General features: G+C 33.0%; 3 protein-coding genes across 3 annotated transcripts; 1 reads left to right on the top strand and 2 right to left on the bottom strand.

The window, feature by feature from the left end:
- Positions 1-11255: 11255 nt before the first annotated feature.
- Positions 11256-11660, bottom strand: LOC132755261 (fibrinogen C domain-containing protein 1-A-like). The gene has a single exon (XM_060746099.1). It carries the CDS (start codon positions 11658-11660, stop codon positions 11256-11258), a length of 405 nt encoding a protein of 134 aa, XP_060602082.1.
- A 15-nt stretch (positions 11661-11675) lies between these two features.
- Positions 11676-11987, bottom strand: LOC132755260 (microfibril-associated glycoprotein 4-like). Its single transcript, XM_060746098.1, has one exon. The coding sequence runs from the start codon at positions 11985-11987 to the stop codon at positions 11676-11678; it is 312 nt and encodes a 103-aa protein (XP_060602081.1).
- A 2429-nt stretch (positions 11988-14416) lies between these two features.
- LOC132755254 (uncharacterized) lies at positions 14417-20685 on the top strand. The gene is made up of 10 exons (XM_060746093.1): positions 14417-14523; positions 14687-14725; positions 15533-15612; positions 15908-15976; positions 16399-16489; positions 16850-16888; positions 18165-18256; positions 18443-18514; positions 19931-20078; positions 20510-20685. The coding sequence occupies exons 1-10, from the start codon at positions 14511-14513 to the stop codon at positions 20620-20622; spliced, it is 756 nt and encodes a 251-aa protein (XP_060602076.1). The 5' UTR covers positions 14417-14510; the 3' UTR covers positions 20623-20685.
- The last annotated feature ends 3687 nt before the right edge of the window (positions 20686-24372 follow it).

The following is a 24372-nucleotide window of genomic DNA, read 5'->3' as shown; positions in this document are numbered from 1 at the left end:
TCATTTTATGTTCAGCGCCGCGGAACTTTAAAAAAGTTAGTAAAGCTAATGTGTAGAGTGAAAGTTTGACCACAAAAAGCAGTCATATACCCAGAACATGCAGATCCACAGTTGACTTGGAGCGTAGCTAGCCAAAATGAATTCAAGTTAATAGATTTCTACATATTTTTTTTTGCAAAAAAAAAAAAATTAGGGATAATATTGAACATACGGGAAAATATAAGAAATTATTTCAGATATTATGATCAATTAGGTTACATGTTCATGTTTAACTGAAAAGTAGCTTCCGCAATGTAAACTTTCAAATTAAATGTTATATTAGACATGACACAATGTATTCTAAATAACCAAAAGCAACATAACATTGCTATACACCGCAAATGATCTGGGTTTTGTTATCTAGGGCAAGTGATTATTCCATAAAATAGAAATATATTGCCAAAATTATCCCTGTTGAAAAGACAAAAATACAACTGCGTCGTATCATATTTTATTTTTAACTGCGTCGTATCATTTCGTAAAAAATATTATTTTCTTAGAAAATAAACATCTTTTTTTAATGAAATTTTTAGTAAATGATGCAAAATTATATTTCGAAGTTTATGGTGAACTCTGAAATAAATATATTACTGATTTGAAGGGGAAAACGATACATAAAGCAATATGAACTGCGTCGTATCCACACAAGTTCATAAAAATTCTGCCCCGCTTCGAGTTGCAAGTTCGCTATAACTTTTGTTTTACAAAATAGTTGTGCAAGCAACATATACCGAACGAAGCGGAAAATAGTGTAGCGTGTTAATATATATATCTGGTTTTCAGTCATTTCCAACAAAAAAAAGTTATAAACAAAAACATACGTTTTTCGTTCCAAGATGGCGGCGTTTGTTTACATTTTGTAGGATACGACGGAGTTTTGATTCCCAGCCCTGAGGTATGGTCACAAACTTTATATTTTAATCATCTTAAAATTGCCAAACTTACCGTTTTAAGTGCTCCTGTTGGTCTATGGCAGAAATTCAAATTTTATGTTGATAGGTTTTTGTACCTCAGCGGAGTTCCTTTAATAGTTATCATCATTTCCATATTATATTGATTATTTCAGACAATAATCTCGCATCATATATTAATCTTTATATAATTATATTGCAATTTATCTTCTTCTAATCCAACTTACTAGTTTGTTAAAACATTAAACTCGGTAACAGAATATATATTTTCTTTAATAAAAATTGCTGGCTTTGCTATTTAGTATCTGGCAGGGTTTTCATAATCTAGTCTGGAATAAATAAGTATAAATATGTTTGAATATAAATGAATGATCATCCTTAGTTAAGCAAAGTTTTTTTATCTTGAATGTGAATCAAGATTTTACCATCAATTTTACATGGCATGGGGTATAAAGTTGCACCAGTCATTTATAGCCCTTGCCTGGAGATTAGTTGGGACTGTGACTTTAGTCCAGCAGATTCAACGCACAATGTACATGCATGTAAATTTTTCAAATTATAGGATTCCCTCAAATTCTTCATGATCTGACTAAATATTCAATCTATAATCACTAACATTTTCGATGTGAAAGCAAAATTCAACAACTTCACTGGTTAAAACTTAAGCCATTTCCCCTCCACCCACAATCCCATAGGGCTTAGGAAACGAATAGCTGACGAATAAGTCCAAGAACTTTACCTTTTTGGCTTGGTTTTGTTTTTAATTTATGGCTTTATAGCTGATATAATAAACTCAGAATTTACAATAATTTCAAGGGATATTTCCAATAGTATATATATGTCTCGAATACCTTCCTAGCTGCTTCCATAATTTATCACAATACTCACGTGTATTTAAAATGAGTTGTTTACATATGTATGTAGGCAATGTGTGTGGAAAAATGAACTTTAACAACATAATTTATTTCTAGATCTATGTTAAGATCAGATCTTACAAAAACTTCTTTCTTTCATTTATTTCTCGAAGGTAGCTTCAAACATTTGAGGTATATATGATTAAGTTTTTTTTAATTGTGAATTGTTTTCTTCAGAAACTGTAGGAATGATGTAGATATATTCATTTTGACTATACTTGTAGTACATTTACTTTGGTTTTGGTTACTGTCTATAAATTTTCATCACAGTATTTTTAACCTTTTACCCCATGAGCAAATTGCGAAAAATGGCCGTTTTTATTGAAAAGCCTCCTGTAACAAGTTCAAACTGCTATGAAACTATAGAAAAATGCTTAAATACTGATGAAACATGGCACAAATGTTGACTAGACAGCATGCTCAATCGTAAATTTACTGTTACCATGGCAACGGGGGGACGTCTCAAATTGCCAAAAATCACTATTTTGCATTGTTTTTTTCCCATCAAAACTGATTTCAAAGTGCTGCAACTTCTCAATGAATTGAGACAGAGTAGAGGCCTTTTCAGCGTCGGTTACTAGTTACCCTAAGATCGTCCTGATGCCATTTTTAGCCTGTGACATGTCCAAAATTTTCTTGGCGACGAGGGGGACTCCCACCCCCAAACAGAAATGGGCACATACCCCTTCTGGCAACCCCCTAATGTAACATTTGGATTGAGGACGGCGCCGAAAAAGTGGTCACTTTTTTTAACAACATTTCTCAAACGAAAAACAGTGTTTGGGGTCTAAATAGGGCATTTTTTTCTCTGTTTGAGGCCTCAAAAGGGGGGGGGGGGTGCAAAAAGCCGTCGAAACAAACACGCTTATATAAGGGAAAAGGTTAAATCCTAAATGTAGTAAATACATTGTTACATGTATTAAATGGCTACTTTAAGTGATAATGCATTTTACTAAAACTGTAAGACATACAACCAGGTTAGACAAAGATTTGTATGTTTACACATGAAATTGAACATTAGCAATATTAAACTGGTTTTCTTCATTTGAAGTATACAAGAATCGCATACGATTACATATGTATGGAACTGTTAAAGATGACAGTAAGTGCTCTGTTTAGAAGAGATTATATCTATGGGATACATTCTCGTCCTATGTCAACCTAAAATGTAACATAACAATAAACATTATTATCTCGTGTTGTTTATGTACTATTTACATGCAAATATTTATTTGAAAAATAAAGGAATTATGAGATTTATGTTATTTATTTTCTTATATTATATACTCAACTGTGTTTATGTAATAATTTTTAAAAAAATGGGATTGCATAAAATGATTACCAAAGTAAACATTTTTATCCTTTTATTATGTATTTACATTGAATTGATCAGTTATTAGTACATTTGTAACTAGAGTTGGTTAGATTTAACGAAGTTTAGCCTTTACCCAGGGTTAATTAAACCACTATTTACACAACTTAGTTCAGGTAGATCATTACTAAATTTTAAGTACATCGTCTCACTATTTGTTCATAATTGGGCGTTGAATCAAAACTGAAAGCAAGGACCTAATTTGAAAACAAATGCACTTTAAATAACTAAATAAATCAGCAAAATATATACATGTATATTGTCTTTTGAAGTGTATTTACAACAGTTTTAATTCTTGGCAAATTAAAAAAAAACCCATACACATTGCCTTTCTATTAAGTAATGGTGAGATAATGAAACGACTTCCTTTATAGCATCTAATAAATCAAATAACTAAAACCCCTTACTATTTACATATGGCAATCCAAGCAAACAGTTGAATCTTTTGACTAATCCATCACCTATTTTGGTATTTTTGTATCACGATTATATTCTTTATGTTTAGTATCAAGTTCTCAATGTTTTGTATTGTAGACATGTGCTCACTGGTCTCTATCTTTTGTATCTTGAACATGTTCTCATTGGATACTTTTTTTATCAGGTTTGTGAACAAAAACGCATTTTTTTCACAAACATCACCTGGTTGGTCTTTTAACAACAAGCTCAGAGATCCACGCTTATTTCCATGATAAATAATTTAAATGAATATCAAAGCTTTTTTTATCTACAGGCACGAATAACTAAATCAAAAGATGCACAAGTATACCCCTTATTCTGTTACTATCAGGATAGAAATGTATATAACTTGAAAAGAGTTGTAAGGAATGTGTATATTAATGCATTTCATTATTCTAAAGTTTCATTTTTGTTTACACTTTGTTCGCTCATCTGGTGTTATTCTGTTATTTTATTTCGCTGTTATAATATATGTAAAGTCACATCAAACTCATACAGCAGCAAAATACAATGTATGTATCTCCATTTTAGCGACGGTAAATCTTAGAGTATCAGGAAAGCACGACAGACATGGCAAAAATTTACTGTAAAGGTGCTCAAAACTACTTATGATTTAAATTGGTTATCATCAGCATGTATTCGCAAGTCATATAGCTACCTTTCATAATGATTCGTATGCAGGGTCGGGTATGCCGTTCGTTTTCTAAACGTGAATCATTTGTTATCAGCCACTTTCACACGTCATGAAATTCGCATTAGAATAGCTACAATACGTACAAGTTCGCAAAAAAACCACACACAAAAACGCATAAATACAAATACCACCGACTTTTAATAACGTAATGGTGACGAAATCTCTTCAAGTCTAATTATTGTCTGGAAGCAAGAGATGGCGTCGGGGGTTTTCGCTTAAGTGTGAGGAGGTCTTAAAGGCAAATCTGTAATTTATGCAAATCAAAGTTTACAAGACTAAAGTTCTTCAACAAAGGTTGAGCCAGTGCCTAAATGCTGCATGATATTGCATAATGCGTAAACAAACTGTTCCCATCTGGGTGTTGCGAGCTAAACCAACATAATTCAGAGGGTGACAAATAGCGATTATTCTATCCATGGTTACCTACGAAAATTTACCATTTATTTGTCTATGTAGCGCAAAGCATTCTATTTAAGCTTCTTGAGTAGGACCTCTATTTTAACAAATCTGATTTTAGCGATTTACCGTAATTCAAACTGATATACTTTTAGCGCTGAGATTAACAATGCCATTTAATGTACCATCGGAATAATTATACTCCGTTTAAACCATATCAATTGCAATGCCAATTGTAATTGAAAATTTACCATGAACGATTTTCTGTTCGTAAGTTAAATAAGTTCTAAAATAGGTTTGTACTGTCCTTGAGCCTTTGTTAACATAACAAAGATTAATGACAATGCGAAAAATAGGTAAGGCAGATTGAAGCCTTATGAATAAAACACACAATTAAACGAGGCATTTCAATGTGTCTTGATAGCGCAGTAGGCAGAGCGTCCGTGTCTGTTTTGTATTCATGCATTTACATGTTCGAATCATAGTTAGGTATAATTACATCTGAGACTTTTTATATAATTATCTTTTTCTTATTTCCAAATAGTTTCGAATGTGTGGGATAGAATATTTTTGTACACATGTTGACATGCACTTAAAAGTTTTAGGATAATGTCGAACGTCAGGAAAGCGCATTATTAGAAATGTAAAAAAAATATAATGAAATAAAGTGTGTTTATAATGATTCATGTATATTAAAATTATTATTATTATTTCGTAATCGCAATGTGTTAAAATAATTCGATCTTTAAAATGAAATAAAAAAGAAACAAAAAAGGAAGGAAAGAAATAGAAATTAAAAAGAAGAAAATATATTTAAACAAAAGACAAAGTAAATAAAAAAGGGAGAAACACAATAACAACAACATCATTATATCATGGCAGTGCGTAGGGTTCGAACCTATAAGTTCAAAGCATTATAAGTTACAGTGACGTTGATTTACCACCTGAGCCATCACGATGGTACACATTCTTCTAAGAATTAAACTATATATAGTTGTTGACACTATCAATCTCGGATAATATGCAGAGGACTTTCCCATGTACCGTTAAGACCAAATTATCATCCTAGGACAATAGCCTGGGTTCCAGTTCGGCAAATCGTTGATATTATGAAAACACGAACGAGTATGAAATAGCGTGTATGTTATGAATATGCAAAAAAATAACAATGCCTGAATCCAGGCTATGAAACTGCCTATGTACACCGTATGTAAACTGTCAATTGTTTAATTTTATTCCATGATCAGTAACACAACAAGCAAACAAACGAAAATAGGAAATCCAGTGACAGAAACTCGCGAATTTCCTGCATTTCACTGAACATAATTTAAGCATATCTATTCTATAATAAAAATTGATGTATACTGAACAAATTGTTTGAAGCTCTGAAGAAAAATTGTTGTGTATTATACAATTAATAAAACCTTGACTTGGCAAAGCCATTTGATAATGTTCTTAAAAAATGAACCTCTTTGTTACATTAGAATATTCATATTATCTATACCTGTACGTATAATATTTTACAATCGAATATTTTACCACATCTCAAATATTGTTATCTTAACTATTATTGAATAATTTATGGTAACTGCACATGTACATATTTCCCTGGAAGATTAACATAATTATTTAGTTCCAAAAAAGAGCTGAGCCGCAAGACTAATTCTAGACAAAGATTAAGAGATTAATACACGGCAGAGTAGGGCTGAAAGGTGATAATCGGCCCGCAAAATGAATAATGGCCCTGAGGGCTTCAGCCCGAGGGCATTATTCATTTCAGGGCCGATTATCACCTTCTGGCCCTACTCTGTCGTGTATTGATGTTTTTAATACACTTGGTAGATCAAATAGAAGCATTTAAAAAAAACAATAACAACAAAAACAAATACTTTGAAGTTTTTTCATTGAAATTCTTGTCTACTTTTCTACTGTTCTGGTTCTGTACAGAGATGTTTTTGTTTGTGTGTTCAAATGCTCAGTTGAATTTAGAATTTTTTAAATTTTTTTTTCGGAATGAATTTGTCGTAGATCTATTATTTCTTCAAATTTCAATAGTAACAAAAATGTGTTTGTACGAAATATGCTTTAGCTCTCATAATAAAATAAAGCGATTTGTGCTGATAACCTACTTTCACTTTTACAGTCAACTGTTTGATGACGTAAAATATGACGTCATTGTTTCGGTTTGTGCACGTGCACATGTTCTGCGGGCTGACCGGGCCGCAAACTCATAATAGGTCACGTGACACTTAGTTGGAATTCATAGGAAATTTTGTTACTATATATAGTAACAAGTGTATTAAGGATCAAAAAGATCTGTCGCGTTTTCACCATCGTAGTTTCGTGATTTCGCGTTTTCATCATCGTACTGTCGTGTTTTCATCATCGTACTTTCGCGTTTTCACCATCGTACTATCGCGTTTTCACCATCGTACTATCGCGTTTTCATCATCGTACTGTCGTGTTTTCATCATCGTACTATCGCGTTTTCACCATCGTACTGTCGTGATTTCATCATTGTACTATCGCGTTTTCATCATCGTACTTTCGCGTTTTCACCATCGTAGTTTCGTGATTTCGTGTTTTCACCATCGTACTATCGACTATCGCGTTTCAGATTAACACATTCATAGGCGATGGCCCTTACGGCATTCCGGAATGCCGTTAGGGCCATTGCCTATGAATGGTTTGGTCTGAAACTCGATACTCGACAGTACGATGATGAAAACGCGAAATCACGAAACTACGATGGTGAAAACGCGACAGTACGATGGTGAAAACACGATAGTTTATCGCGTTTTCATCATCGTAGTATCGTACTGTCGCGATTTCATCATCGTACTATCGCGTTTTCATCATCGTGATTTCGCGTTTTCACCATCGTAGTTTCGTGATTTCGCGTTTTCACCATCGTACTATCGACTATCGCGTTTTAGATCAACACATTTATAGGCGATGGCCCTAACGGCATTCCGTAATATTTCTACAATATAAAGCAGAGAAAAATGATAAAACCCAACATACCTAGATCTATATGTCAAAATATATCATATAATTTTATATGTATACATTCACTGGGAATTAGCGAGAAAGCATTACTTTAATTAGCCAGCAAGTTATCTAGAATAATAAAAAAGATAATAAAAATAATATAATAACAACAACATTATCCATTACATATAATCATCATCATCATCATCACCAACACAAAAAATAATAATAGATCTAATAACAATAGATCTAACACCACCAATAATAATAATAATAATAATAATAATAATAATAATAAAAAGAATAAATGAATAAGAGAATTTGTAAAACTAATAAGTAAAAAAAAAAAAAAATCATAAAATAAAAGGGGGAAAATTATTTTTTTTCAAAAGTAAAGGGAGGTAATAAAAACATCAAAAAGTACAAGAATAGACAATTTGCATACAATTATGAAATATTTTATGAAAAAAAATGATATAAATAAGTAAAAATAATGAAGAAAAGTGTAAAATAATAATAAGACAAAACATTAAAAATGCAGGGAGAAAGTTTTAAAACAGTGGCTGACTTGAAATCACAGGTCCCTCACCGCTGTAGGTTCGATCCTCACTCGGGTCGAAATCTTTCATCTGAGGAAGGCAGGAAGCCATCCAGCTGGCTTACGGAAGGTCGGTGGTTCTACCCAGGTGCCCGCTCGTGCCAGAAATAATGCCCGAAGGGGCACCTGGGGTCTTCCTCCACCAATAAAGCTGGAAAAAAATCGACGAAAAAATCTCGGTGGGACGCTCTAGGATGGCCCGACTTGAGTATACGGTCGCACATATGGGCTTTCCGGCGGCGACCTTAAATAAACACATTTAAAAAAAAAAAAATTACAATTTGAACAATTCACTGGTGTTCATGCCAGAAGGAAACACAGTATCAAGTCTGTGAATCCATATGTTTCACGGACGAGTCTGTCCATGTCATTGTCAATAATGTTAATAGGTAAAAAGCTGAAGTCTTCCACACTGTGGTTTGTAGTGTTGAAATGTGTTGCAACACCACTTGCATTCACAGGGTCACTGAAATTCTTAATGTCAAATCTGTGACTATTCATTCTTTTGGACACTTGTTGGTTAGTTTGGCCAACATATTGCATGTTGCATTTTTTACAAGATATTAAATAAATAACATTATTGGATGTACAAACTGTATTAAATTTAAGACGATATATAGAAGAATAAGAAAAACTTTCAAATTTATCAGTTTCTACTATCCTAGTACAATGTGAACATCTAGGCCTGGGGCATTTGCTAGAATGGGCGTTTACAGGGCCAGGGAATTTTGTGGGATATGTAGACCTGACTAAGAAATCTTTGAGATTTTTACCACGCTGATAGGCTAACACGGGTCTGTATTCGTGCAAATGTTGGACTGACGCATTAGGCGATAGCTTAAATAAATCCCAGTATTTTTTTTACGATACTGCCAATATGGGGAAGAGACGGACTATATTCAATAATAAAAGGTACACTTTTTGCATCAGAGGAGTTACTGTTGTATACAAGGGCTTCATCTTGAGATACAGCACGTACTTTACCGAATGCGTCATCAATAACCTTATCAGGGTAACCTCTAGAAATGAAAAATTAACGGAGACGGTCCAGTGACTTAGCAAACTGGTCATCGTCCGATATAATACGACGATAGCGCTTAGCCTGATTGTATGGAATACCATTTTTACAAGTTTTGGGATGATTGGACGAGTAATCCAGGTATTGGTGGATGTTGGTATTTTTAACATGGACATTGGTACAAAGATTATTCCTGTTGTCTTTAGTAACATCGACATCCAGAAATGAAATATGATCCAGTGAAATGTCATAAGTGAATTTAATTGAGCTATGTATTCCATTAAGGGCCTGGACAAAATCATTTAATTCATCAAAAGAATGATCCCAGATCATGAATATGTCGTCCAGGAACCAGAGCTGCATTACTGGTACTGGTACTGGTACTGCAGTACGTACTGCAGCGGTTTTGCAAGTACTGGTACTGATACTGAATTACTCTTACAAAATTTTCCTACTACTGGTACTGGTACTGCATTACTGTCTTAAAAAGTGAGTACGCTACTGCATTACCCAGTACTTTTGGTTTTGTTAAAAATAAAAAATAGCATCAATTTTTCTCATAAAATAAAGCTAATAAAGCTGTTAATTACATTAACTATACAAAATGTATTTTATTTTTGTGAAAAAGTAAGTTATCAAATCTAAAGATAATTTGGTGCAATATTCCTTCAAATGTTAACACAGTATTCATCATAAAAAGCACCAAAGACTTTAAGTAAAAATTAAATTAAGATAAACAGACTCAATAACTCTTTACCCTAAAATATCCTTATTAGAATCTTTTATTACTTTGTATTTACTAGTAAAAGAGCAAATTAAACACTAATTAATTTCTTCTATTCTAAATAATTCCATTTCAAGTGAAAAAAGTGATATTGTTAGCACCATAAAAAGTTGTTATTTACTTTGGTACAAATTGAACAGAGGTGTGAAGGTGTGAAAGGCAACAAAAGACTGTTGTGTTTTAAATGAAAGATGTTACAGTTAAACAATTAGATATGACATGAATATATGTTGTAAATATTGTTTGTAAAAAGTATGTTAAAACTATAAAGTTGTAAATATGTTATGTTAACTTTAAAGTAAATTATTATTTTATTTCTTTGCTGAATAATATTTGGAATTATTTGTTTGATACAGTATTTATTCAAACTTTGATGAATATATAAAAGTAATGGTACTGATACTTAATTACTTCACCAAAAAAAGTACTGGTACTGCAGTACCGAGCTAAAATCTAGTACTGGTACTGGTAATGGTACTGCATAATTTGCCAAGTACTGGTACTGGTACTTAAGTACTACACCCTTAGTACTGATGCATCTCTGCCAGGAACCATAGGGTAGGTTTAAGTTGGCGTGTCTGTAAAAAGTCTTGTTCAAGTTTACCCAGGAACAAAGATGCATAAGCTGGGGCAAATGGACTACCCATGGCTGTACCCATGGTTTGGATGTAATTATCATTGTTGAACTTAAAACGATTATTCTTAAGTGTAAGCTCTATAAGTTTGCAAATACTATCGACCTACAGACTGGTGTTTATGTTACCGGTAACAAAGATTATGACACTCCATCTGCTTAACTATTTTCTGAACACCGCTGGATGATTTTTTTCACAGAGGGTTGTACTCAAAAAGGTATTAATAAATAATCCATTCCTATTTATTGAATAATTTCATTTTATCGTCAGACGTTCATACTCCCAATTTGCGTTAATTATATGATTTTCACTTTACAACCTATATAAGACCAACTACTGAACAATTTGGTAGGTCTGGATCTTGAATTTGGAACAGCCCTTCTCAAGATATCAAGTTTGCTTGAAATGTTATCATACACAGATGCAGCTCTAAGTGTTAGTTCCATACTACACCATATCCGGAGACTGCCATCGCCGGATCTTCATTTCTGTTGTTTTCATTGAAACGTAATATCCTTTCCAATGATACAAGGACAAACCTTTCGCATATTGAGTGTTACCATAGTCACCATTAAGATTTGAAAAATGACATTTTTCATACCACCACCCACCTTTAAAATCCACTGCACAGTTCCCTTCGTGTATGTCATTATCTTTATCTTTAGTAGTAAATTTATGTCCATTATGTGTCCCCAAACTATCCCCGGCAGTTCCACTATATCCATCAACAAGCAGTTCATATCGTGACTTCGCATCACCGACATAGAAAACATTATATAGTGCATGTGCCACTTCATTTTTAGGAGATACAATATCAATGCGTAGCTCATACCAGCCTTGCCTTGTAATCATATGAATTTGTTGATTTCAAAGCCAGAAATTGTCGTTAAGATCTCCAAATCCAACCTGATATTCATTCCAGCTTTTGTAGAAGTCACTAGCTGAACGACGTTGTATCACAGTCCATGCACCGGAAGTAGAATCATTAAAATCACACCTGACGGGAAATCCCAAAGTTCCTTCCGGGTATATTGTGTAAACACCATTTTCACTGTGCCCGTAATTTTGAACATCTTGACAATCCTGAGGTTTTGAATACGTGTAATTGTAGTAATTATTTGTTGAGATCCATGTCAGAATACTTAGAACAAGAACTAGTATCATTGTATACTCGACCATTTTGCCAATTATATATAAATCAGTATCCAAGCAGGTAAGCACTGAATTACTGTGTAATTCGAAGCGTTATGTGATGGAATATTTAAATTATTTCTTAACAAGTTATATTAACAGGTGTATTAAAGTGATGTATACATACATACTCTTTAATTTTAAACTTGACTTAAACGTAGATTAAATTCTGTCAAATACTTCACCCGTAACAGAACATTATTTTAATGAGCGAGGATTTTATTTGAATTTCATTTTCGGTTACGATTATAACTGATGAATAAGTCCAAGATCAGTTAACCTCTTTGGTTTAATTTTGTATTGAATTTATGGCTTTATAGTTTATAATAATGAATGAAGTCAGAATTAAAAACAATTTCAAGGGACATTCCCAATAGTATATATGTCTCGAATTCTTTTGTAACCTTTCCGCTTCCATACTTTATCACACAACTCACTTGTTATACCCCACCACAAAATGTGGGGGGGGGGGGCTATAATGGATTCGCTTTGTCGCGTCCGTCGGTCCGTATGTCGGTCCGTCCGTCCGTCCGTCTCCATTTTCGTGTCCGCTCTATAAATCCTATGCCAATTGAAGGATTTTCTTCAAACTTAGCTAAAATGTTATCCTCAACAAGGCAATGTTCAGAACCCATGTTGCCCATGTGTCAGCTCAAGGTCAAGGTCACAATTGAAGGTCAAATATCAAACAATCAAAGATTGGACAGTATTTCGTGTCCGCTCTGTAACTCCTACACTTATTGTAAAATTTTCTTCAAACTTGGCTCAAATGTTCACCTCAACCAGGTGATGTGCAGAACCCATGTTGCCCATGTGTCAGCTCAAGGTCAAGGTCACACATGAAGGTCAAATATCTAACAATGAAATATTAGACAGTATGTCGTGTCCGCTCTGTAAGTCCTACTCTAATTGAAAGATTTTAGAACTTCAATCTTGGCTCAAATGTTCACCTCAACAAGGTTATGTGCAGAACCCATGTTACCCTTTTGCCGGCTTAAGGTCAAGGTCAAACTTGAAGGTCAAAAATTGACTTAGAAAATGTTCTTAAATTTTAACATGTATTTGAATATTTCTGAAACTAGAAAAGGTATTTGCTTGAAACTTAAAATATATATGAAGTGTCACAATTAAGATATGCAGGTCAAGTTTCATAACTCTGTATTGCATTTTGATAAAGTTATGCCCCTTTTTTAGTCTTCAAATTTACATTAATCAAATATTAGACAATATGTTATGTCCGCTCTATAAATCCTATACTAATGGAAGAATTTTCTTCAAACTTCACTCAAATGTTCACCTCAACAAGGTTATGTGCAGAATCTATGTTACCTTTGTGCTGGCTAAAGGTCAAGGTAACACTTGAAGGTCAAAAATTGACTTAGAAAATGTTCTTAAATTTTAACATGTAATTGAATATTTCTGAAACTAGCACAGGTATTTGCTTGAAACTTAAAAGATATATGAGGTGTCACAAATAAGATATGCAGATCAAGTTTCATAACTCTGTATTGCATTTTGATAAAGTTATGCCCCTTTTTTAGTCTTTAAATTTACAAACAATCAATACTAGACAATATGTTATGTCCGCTCTATAAATTCTATACTAATGGAAGGATTTTCTTCAAACTTTACTCAAATGTTCACCCCAACTGGGCAATGTGCAGAACCCATCTTACCCTTGTGCAAGCTTAAGGTCAATGCCACACTTGAAGGTCAAAAATTGACTTAGAAAATGTCTAGTACATTGGGAAAATGAAAGGTTATTTGTAACTGTTTCGAACATGATTTGACAATATATATTTATACTAATACCTGTAGTCTTTTTTTCACCAGAGATAATTTCTTTTTATGTATATGTATTTGTGCCACTAAAGTTATTCTCTTAACCACCTTTCCAAGTCGTCTTCTGTCAAGGCCATTGGTGGGGGTATGAATCGTATTCAGCGATAGTTCTAGTATTTAAAATGAGTTGGAAAGCAATGGATGTGGAAAAATGAACTTTATCAACATAATTTATTTCTAGAATTTATGTAGAAATGAATTATTTACAAATATAACAAGAACTTTCTGAAAATATGATACCCAGTGGCGAACCGGCTCTGACTGGTCTAATTAAAACATCATCCTCGGAGTATTTTTGACCCAAGATCGGTAGTTTCTTGTCCCGGTTATATTACATCCCAGACCGTATGAATGTTTAAACACGTGCTAATCTAGTGGGTATATGAATGATATACATGCCAATATTCTGTCGAATTGTATTTTTGCAATATAATTTATTAAAGATATGCTAATATCAGTCAGAAATTAGTTCGCTTTCCATTTTTGTGATTATTTTACAACAAATGATAATGACTTTTATAAGTTCAAATAGAATTCCCTATATTTGTTTATTTATAACCAATTGTTCTTATCATCATGCGTCCTCTATTGGGACAGATATGTACATGTATGTAAAGATAAGAACACGATCTCTAACTCATATACCGTCAAACAATACACTCAGAAATTATGATATTTATAGGTAACTATGGTTTTATTTTACAATTTTTAAAGAAAAAAAATTCTTTCAGGACATATGTTTCAGAAGCCTTTAGATAGCCCTGGACTAACTTTATTTTAGCTAAAATTGTGATTGTGATTACATGATTTTTCTATACATTTTAAAGATGATTGTTTATTTCCAGTTATTCTAGTTGCCTTGGTAACATTTCCGGTACAAGCAAGTGAGTATAGCTTTACCTATCACTTGAATTGAATTAATAGTAACTTTACCCTCTTGAAGTTCATCACAAACAGTGAAAAAAATGTTGATGCCAATAAATGAATAAATATTTCATGGGTCAAAAATACTCTGGTTTTAAAAAATATCCAATCAACAATATGGAATTTTATTTTTATAGTTAATAATCTACTACAAGCTCGTGAAATTTTGGCATTATTATAATACTTTCATAGAAATGGAAAATAGCGTCGATATTACCAACAGAAACAGAAATCATATTAACGAAATCTTTCCTGACAAAATGAGTGCCCTGCTATGAATTAAGAACAGTCCATTATAATATAAAGGGATTACATTTACTAAATACAAAAATTGAGCAATCATGGACGTACAGACCACAGGCATTTGGCACATTTGTCTTGCCAATAATTGTCAAATTATCATAAATAATCTCCCCTTGATCAGCGAGAGAAAAATTTCTACCCAACATCCGTTTAATATATACATCAAGAGGGAAATATTTTATGATAATTTGACCATTATTGGAAAGACAAATGTGCTGAGCGCCTGTGGTACAGACTGCATGGTTTGGTGCTACTGCTCTAGCACTATATACACATTATAAAACATTAAATATTATTAAAACTTTGTAAAGATCTCTCTGGATATTGTAAATTTTGACGAGTTCTTCTTGTACTGTGTTAATTGTTTATATGAGCAGATGTTTCGAATGAATAAAAAAATTAATTGTATTGAACTTTAGGTTGCAGCACCGGGTAAAGTATTAAATAGTTTGCCTCGTTTTCAGACGGTCTGCAGTGTCGTGTGTGTAAGAATGTAGCAGCTCTAGAAGACTGTACAGAGACGGAAACTTGCGAACCTAACTCGGTATTCTTTATAATTAGATTAATTTTACCAAATATATCTTTTCTGTATCATCCATATATACAATGATTACATTCATATAAAATACTAAATCTAAACACATGTACATGTTCTTAAATTTTGTTTTATTCTGACAGTGACATAAATTAAAGGCGTTAGATAATAGGATTCAATTCATGCAATATTTACAAATCTAAATAGGAGTACATGTATTTTTCTGCGTTTCGTTGGTATAATGTAACGTTGACTGGTTATAAAGAAATAAAATTATTGAAGAATTCCAATATTTATATTCTAGGTGTGTTATACAGACGAAAAGATTATTGCAAGCCGAGTACTTTTTGAGGCTGGATGTCGGCCACGATCAGTAGGTTTTCTCCTTAGTCAATTTATTTTAGTCAAATTGAATTGAAACACTCGCTGAATTTTAGAAAGCTTTGCTTGTTTAGAAACAGTGATATTTATTTGTTTTCGACAAGAAAGCAAACACGTATACATGTATGTTCCAGGAGATTAAATAATATATGAGCCGCGCCATGACAAAACCAACATAGTGGGTTTGCGACCAGCATGGACCCAGACCAGTCTGCGCAGTCTGATCAGGATCCATGCTGTTCGCTATCAGTTTCTCCACTTGTTAAAGGGTTTGTAAGCGAACAGCATGGATCCTGATCAGACTGCACAGGCTGGTCTGGATCCATGCTGGTCGTAAACCCACTATGTTGGTTTTGTCATGACGCGGCTCATATATACACACTTGTATCGTCGTTTGAGTATTTATTTATTCAGGTATGTCAAGCGGCTGGACGTAGAAAACGTGACGATGGTGCTCTCATAGCCTGCTCACGTTGTTGTGACACTAGTGAACAAGTTTCACCGCGTTTGTATTTTATGCTCTTTATTGCTCAACTTATTTTCAATAAATGCGATCTCTTAATGTTGAATATATTTCTATTATTCAAAGCGATAGATTCGTTATTAAATTTGATATCTTTATTGTTACATTTAAAAACAATTTAAACAGAAATTCAGTTAAACATGTATACGGTTTGTGCAAGAATATGTTACGCACATTTTAAAACAAATTACGTATTTTTGTCCGTCATTTGGCGTTTAACATTAATTTTTTAAAGAAATAATAAAAAGGTCCTATATTCTAAACTAATTTTACTCTGAGAAATACGCTAATAATTACCACTAAAGATTTTGCAATTTTGTTTTTGTGTAATTATATTTACAGTTGGAATTAAACATTGTAACGAGCGTTTGTGTGGACTGGGTAAGTGTTTTATTAATACATTCTGGCCAAATAATTGAGCTGATTAGAAAGAATAAAATGATTTTATATTATAACGTATTTAGCTGTCCTACAAATAAAGAAGCAAATAATTGTTTAAATGTTTACTAGCTCCTGTGTCGGTTCTGGATTATAGACATTTCTCTTATTTCACGCCCTCACCATGTTTATCTCCTTTACGTCCTCACTTTCTATTGGTTATGTTTTCACTTACCTCTATTTCCTCACGTTCTCAAGTTTCTCTTCCCATTAAGTTTTGTATTGTGATTACGTTGTCGTTGTTCTTTATTAATTGTGTCGTGGTCACGTTCTCCGTGACAATGTTCTCATTACCTCTAGGCTCATATCGTGGTCATATTCTCATTCCCTCTAGGTTTTATATCGTGGTCATTTTCTCACGCACTGTTTCCTAAAATTTGTATCGTGGTTATTTTCTCAGTGTTCTATACGTTTTAAATCTTAGTCACGCTTTATACGTGGTCACATTCTCCGTGGTCATGTTCTCACTGCTCGCTAAAATTTGTATCGTGGTCACGTTCTCAGTGGTTATGTTATCACTGCCCATTTAAATTTGTATTGGTCACGTTCTCAGTATTCTGTATGTTTTAAATCGTGGTCGTCGCGTTCTCTGCTTATATCGTGGTCACGTTCTCATTTTTTTATGTTTTGAAACGCTGTCATGTTTTCCGTGGTCATGTTCTCACTACACACTAAATTTTGTGTCGTGATTATATTTTTTACTTCTCTGTATATTTTAAATCGTGGTTATGTTCTCAATGTTCTATATGTTTTGTATTGTGATGAAGTTCTCTGTCATGTTCATAGTGTTCTCTAAGACTGCTGTATTCATTGTTGTTCTAACAGCTCTCCTATGTTTTACATTGTGGTTGCTTTTTCACTGATCTATATGTTGTTCTTTTAAAGTATTTTGTATCTTTGTCACGTCCTCTTTTCTTAATGTTTTGTATCGTGTTCATGTTCTCACTTCCCTCTATGTTTGGAATCTTGGCCATTTTCTTCATAATTTTTCGTATTGTGGCAATGCTCTCCTTAAATTTCTTTGTATTTTTGTATCATTGCCACAGGATTTGATGTTATATATTGTGACCATGTTCTAACTGTTCTATTTATTTTCTATCGTTGTCACCTCTCACTTCTTTCTTTGTTTGTGTATGGTGGTAACATTCTCACTACACTATGATCATGTTCTCGCCTTTCCATGTTTTATAATGCGGTCATGTTTGAATGTTTATTTCAGGAAGAATTGCAGGTGTACACGAGTGTTACCATTGTGAGAGAACTCGAGATCTCAACGACTGTAACAAAATAGAAACATGTCAACAAGACGAGGTTTGTATCTTCTTATATTTTCAATATTACCTCCCTTGATAACCTTTTAGTTTAAGTTTGGTTGAATTTATACAAGTGTTTTATTTTGGTATAATTACATGTATAATTAGATATCGCACTGTATTTTATAAATTAGCCCTTTCTCACATTGACACAATGGAAACAGTGTCCTCATTTTTATTTTAGGTTTGTAGCGTTGAAGAGGAAGACGATGTAAACAACATAACAACTTATAGCATGAAATGTTCTAAAACTCACGTATGTCCAGTTTTATAATTATGATCTTTTATATACTGTATTTATGCAGAATCATTTTTTTTACTATTTTAACAGATGCCATTTTATTCTGACATCATCCAGGCGATATACACATGTACATGATACAATTTTTGTGTGAAATAAATCAGACGATATAAGTCCATTGTGCCATGATTCATACAAATTAAACGTATCGTGTTTCCGGCCATACAAAATGATTTTGACATAATTCAGACGATACAAGTTGAATGTGAAATAATCAAGAGAATTCACGTTTATTATGACACAATACAATACGTGAATCAGACGTTACAAGAGTTTATATCTGAAACTGTGTTTTACTTGTACCCATATCATCCACAGTATATCACCCACAACCACAGTGTGGCTGATATAGCTCTCTCGCATTATTTTTGACGTACGTTTTAATTTTTGATGATTTCGTATATTGTAAATTCACAAAAAGTTAATTGTTGCGTTATGTTTCAGATTTAGATGATTCCAGTTTATTGTAACATGATTCAGATGATTATAGTTTATTGTAACATAATTCAGATGATTAAATGATCCAGATGATTTCAGTTAATTGAGTCAGGATTCAGATGATTATAGTTTATTGTAACATGATTAACATGATTCAGATTATTACAGTTTAAAAGTTACATGACTCAGATGATTATAGTTTATTGTAACATGATTCAGATGATTATAGTTTATTGTAACATGATTCAAATGATTCCAATTAATTGTGACATGATTCAGATGATTATAGTTTATTGTAACATGATTCAGATGATTATAGTTTATTGTAACATAATTCAGATGATTAAATGATCCAGATGATTTCAGTTAATTGAGTCAGGATTCAGATGATTATAGTTTATTGTAACATGATTAACATGATTCAGATTATTACAGTTTAAAAGTTACATGACTCAGATGATTATAGTTTATTGTAACACGATTCAGATGATTATAGTTTATTGTAACATGATTCAGATGATTATAGTTTATTGTAACATGATTCAAATGATTCCAATTAATTGTGACATGATTCAGATGATTATTGTTTGTTGTGAATGGTTTAATGTTGAATGATTCTGAAGATGCATTTTGTGAAGATTCGGACGGCGCAAGTTCATTATGAAATGACTCGGACGATTTTAATTATAGTGTGACATAATTCAGATTGAACAACACGAATGTTGTGCAGAATCAGGTTTTAAATAGCGTTGTTTGACACATTTTAGAGACCCATCATTTGCTCTACATTATCAATATGACGTCAGGGTTTATGTGACAGAGCCTTTAATTCAAAAGTTATTTTAGGAACTTGTCAATCCAGTTGCAAACCTTATGACACTTGTGTTAGCAATATGTGATTATATTTTATGCACACACTCGCTTGTTTTACAGCCTTGCATAGAAGTGACAACATTCCGTATACAGAATGAGAATTTATTTGCTAACGGGGTGATTGTTGGTAAACGGAATGGTTTGACAACTTGTTCTGCGTGTTGTGGGGGTCCACTATGTAACACAGGAGGCTGTTTCCAGTTAGTTAGTAAGTACAATTAAACCTCGACAGAGCAGCTCCTTGTAGAGCAATAACCTCTTAACAACAATAGTATCACCCCCCCCCCCACCCAAACTAAGACACTTACCTTAGCAACACCTCTAAGTAACAACCGAAACCATTGTCTCACAAAGGATGTTGCTCTACAGATGTTAGTTATTTATCATTAACGGAGTATCTAGTCAGACAAGTCAGTCAGGAAGTTAGTTTCCAAGACAGATGCATAAATTCGATGTATTCGATGTTTCTTCTGGCCATGATTTTGATCCATCTCCGATATAAGATAAATGAGCCGCGTCATGACAAAACCAACATAATGGGTTTGCGACCAGCATGGATCCAGACCAGCCTGCGCACGCAGCTCAAATTACTTTATCGTGTACTTCTTTTTTTAAAGTTGTTCGTTATTTATATTTCAGAAAAGCTAAGAAAGTTATGGAAAGTAGGAAGCCTGGATAGTTCAACTTTAACTTATGTGCCACCAAATACGGCAACAACGACATCCTCAGTGCTGGTACCAACTAAACCATGAAATATGTGCAGTTTTTAAATATACTACAAAATTTGTAAAAAAAAAATAAATTAGTTAAATATAGCGGAAATTGTGTTATAAAATTTTATAAAAGTACAAACTGTTGCATTATTTTTCATAAGTTGTGAACAAAAATACGATCTGTTTTAAAGATTTTGAACGGTTATATAGGAAACAACAGTTAGTGCTCGCCAATTTTTTTAAACCAATCACCGACGAGGATTTTCAAATTTTCAGGTTTTAAATCTTAATAGAACAGATTTTATATAAACTGGACGTTTTATATTATAAAACGCAAGTGGGCGGAGCACTAAGCCGGTTAGAGTGCATATTGGATGTTCTTCGTAAGAAAGCTACAGTCGCTTCGCAAGCTCCGCTCCTTTTTAGCTTTCTTATTTACGAAGAACACCCAATATGCACTCTAACCTACACGGTGATATAACGTGTGAAATATGTATTACGATTTTGTAATACTGTACGATTCCTTTACTTCAGGAAAACTGAAAATTAATAGATGTACATTAATTTATAGCAGCAGTTTATGTAGATAAAACAAACGATTATCCATACAAGAGTACAGAATTATTTGTTACGTCGATTTACATAATCGTGACGTATGAATTATATATACGTGCGTAGTTACTGACTTTATGTTAAAATCATTATAAATTCGTTATCAAGATTTGCCAGACTGACTACATGAACACGTATTTAAACCCCACGACTCAGGTTATATATATGGACAATTATTTTTTTATACTGATGGGTCATATAACGTGTCAAAATCAATATAAGTTACTTCTAAGCCATAACAGGCCAAGTAAACAAACATGATTTAATACGATTTAATAAAAAAAACTAGTCATAAACTTGGTTTTAATGCTTAACAGATTGCTGTTTACAATTTCAATGTATCATTTTTCTTCTTTATTACTTAAGTAAACCATTCCTTTCTAGTCAATTACGTTTACATAATAAACTTTTTATAGAATTTCATTGTTGAAAGGGAAAGCCAGTGGAAAATATTAAGTCTACAACTTTTTTTTAATGTTTTAGACGTTTTTCATATGGTATGAATTACGTCATATATTACATCCGTAGACTAAAACTCGAGGTCGCAGCGGGCATGTTCTATGTTATATTCTAACACGACCCGCATTTTTCCCTATTGAACATAGAAGAACCGAAAGTGTGTGTTATTATGCTATAAAATCACTGTTTGACGTTCTATATTTAGACATGTGACGTCATCATTATACACGTGACGTAACCACTAAAAATGTGACGCGCTGACAATAAGTACGGAAACAAATCAGGCGCAATTTAACTAATTATCATGTACGGCAGCATTTATTTGTTAATGTCGTGTTAGAATCGAAATAATATATCCAAATCGGTGATTTTATTGCTTGATAACATCACTGTTTGTCGTTCGGATGCGCATCATTATATCACTCGGGCTACGCCCTCGTGATATAATTCCCCGCATCCGAACTCCAAACAGTGATGTTATTGAGCAATAAAATCACAGTTTGGGATATATTATTTCTTAAGTATTACAGCGTGACGCCATCGAGAGACCGTGTCATAATTTTGTTAAAACGTGTTACTTTTCTAATTCTTAAACACGTCTTTACTGTATTATGTTTTTTAAATGTAGCATAAATTTGTTCACGACTAAAACGTAGTGTCATTATTTCCCGTTTGTTCGTTGCTAACGTTGTATTTAAATATGAGGTCATTGCTAAGCACTTGTTCGTTGCTAAAGTAACATTAAAATGTCGTGTCATTGTAAAACACATGTTCAGTGCTTACGTAGCTTTAAAATGCAGTGTCATTGTTTTACGTTTGCACATTGCTAACGTAACATTAAATAGAGGATATTTGTTTGTGTGTGTGTAACATGAAATTTTATTTCATCGCGTGGGCTTTAAAAACAGTATACAGAATACTGTTTTTAAAGTTCACGAGATGAAATAAAATTACACCTTATACAACAAACAAACAATTTTTCTTTTTATTTTATGCTTAAAAACAAGTTAAAACGAAATTTCCTTAATATTTACCTTAATATTAAAATCTGTTTTCCCTCACTGAGAGCCTCATTTTAGTCGAATTTCTCATTAAATACAAGAAGTCTTGGGCTGAAAAATAAGTTCTACAATCAACGTTAAATGGCGGTGATATTATTCATTTTATTAAAAAAAAATATGAATGATCTCTTGTTTTAATAATAAAAATAAACAATTCTAGTAGGAGAAAAAGTCCAACCACCCATCCATATTTCTGTTACTTACTGCGAATTTATATTAGACCTGGCTTTGTTAAATGTAAACGGCCGCCATTTTTAAAATTTTAGTATTTCACGGGAGGAAAATAATTGTGTTTGATTCAGAGGGATATCATTTGGATTTGTTAGTCATACACCTTTTTAAAAGAAAGAAAACTTGGGGAAAATCTTAAAAAAGTACACAAATGTAGTTTCGTCATTGAAAAGTGTGAAATTATATTTTGATAATTTTCACTGTGAAATTAAAATATAATTTTCACGGATAAATCAGTAATCCACTGAAAAGTATTTAAAATAAAACGTGGTAACGTTGTTTAACTCTTGTAGGTACATAAATAACTACCATTCTAACACTATCGGAATTTTTTCTATATAAACAAAGAAGGCCCGAGGCGTGCATTATTTAAGAAATAATATATCCCAAACTGTGATTTTATTGCTCAATAACATCACTGTTTGGAGTTCGGATGCGGGGAATTATATCACGAGGGCGTAGCCCGAGTGATATAATGATGCGCATCCGAACGACAAGCAGTGATGTTATCAAGCAATAAAATCACCGATTTGGATATATTATTTCGATTCTAACACGACATCAACAAATAAATGCTGCCGTACATGATAATTAGCTAAATTGCGCCTGGTTTGTTTCCGTACTTATTGTCAGCGCGTCACATTTTTAGTGGTTACGTCACGTGTATAATGATTACGTCACATGTCTAAATATAGAACGTCAAACAGTGATTTTATAGCATAATAACACACACTTTCGGTTCTTCTATGTTCAATAGGGAAAAATGCGGGTCGTGTTAGAATCTACAACAATGCACTCGCCGTTCTTATTATCTCCCTGTGTATTTTCACATTGTGGGCGCCATTTTGTTTGAAAAATCTGATAAATAAAAACAATTTTTTGTCGAATTTTGTTGTGAAAACTATCTAGAATGAAAGAAAATGGTCTAACTAAGAAAATGAATCCGAACACCAATATCTTTAATTCAGTCGTTAACGCTGTACAGACGTTTAAAGTGTTGTTTACGTGACGTCACAATGTAGCGCCAAAGTGCACGTGCAAAACAATCAAAATCAAGTACGCTATTTTAATGTCGCAAGCGAGTTAAGTTTTACATCTATTACACTTTTAATAATTTGTATTTCGCTTGGAAAATTATAGACGGAAATAAAATAAACAAACAAAGTTTTATCAACGTTTTCAAAATTCGTTATTCTCAAAATGTTTCTACACACGGTAGATTTAACGACAGTTTTTTTTCAACCCACTGGAACAGCCTTTAAAGAACGTTTCTATTGGAAACTATGAGGCGAAAACAAATTTAACCACCAAACATAAAGTCCAACTGTAAAATAATAATTATATTTTTTCTTGACGTGTTAGAATGGAAATAGATATTAATTCTTCGTGCATTATTGTACAATAATGCACGTTTTTCGTTCAAATG

Source organism: Ruditapes philippinarum, unplaced genomic scaffold, assembly GCF_026571515.1.
Source record: "Ruditapes philippinarum isolate M1 unplaced genomic scaffold, ASM2657151v2 ctg2823_1_1_1_1, whole genome shotgun sequence".
Taxonomy (NCBI): Eukaryota; Metazoa; Mollusca; class Bivalvia; order Venerida; family Veneridae; genus Ruditapes; species Ruditapes philippinarum.
The sequence above is the reverse complement of the archived record's forward strand: the minus strand, read 5'-3'. Positions and strand labels throughout refer to the sequence as shown.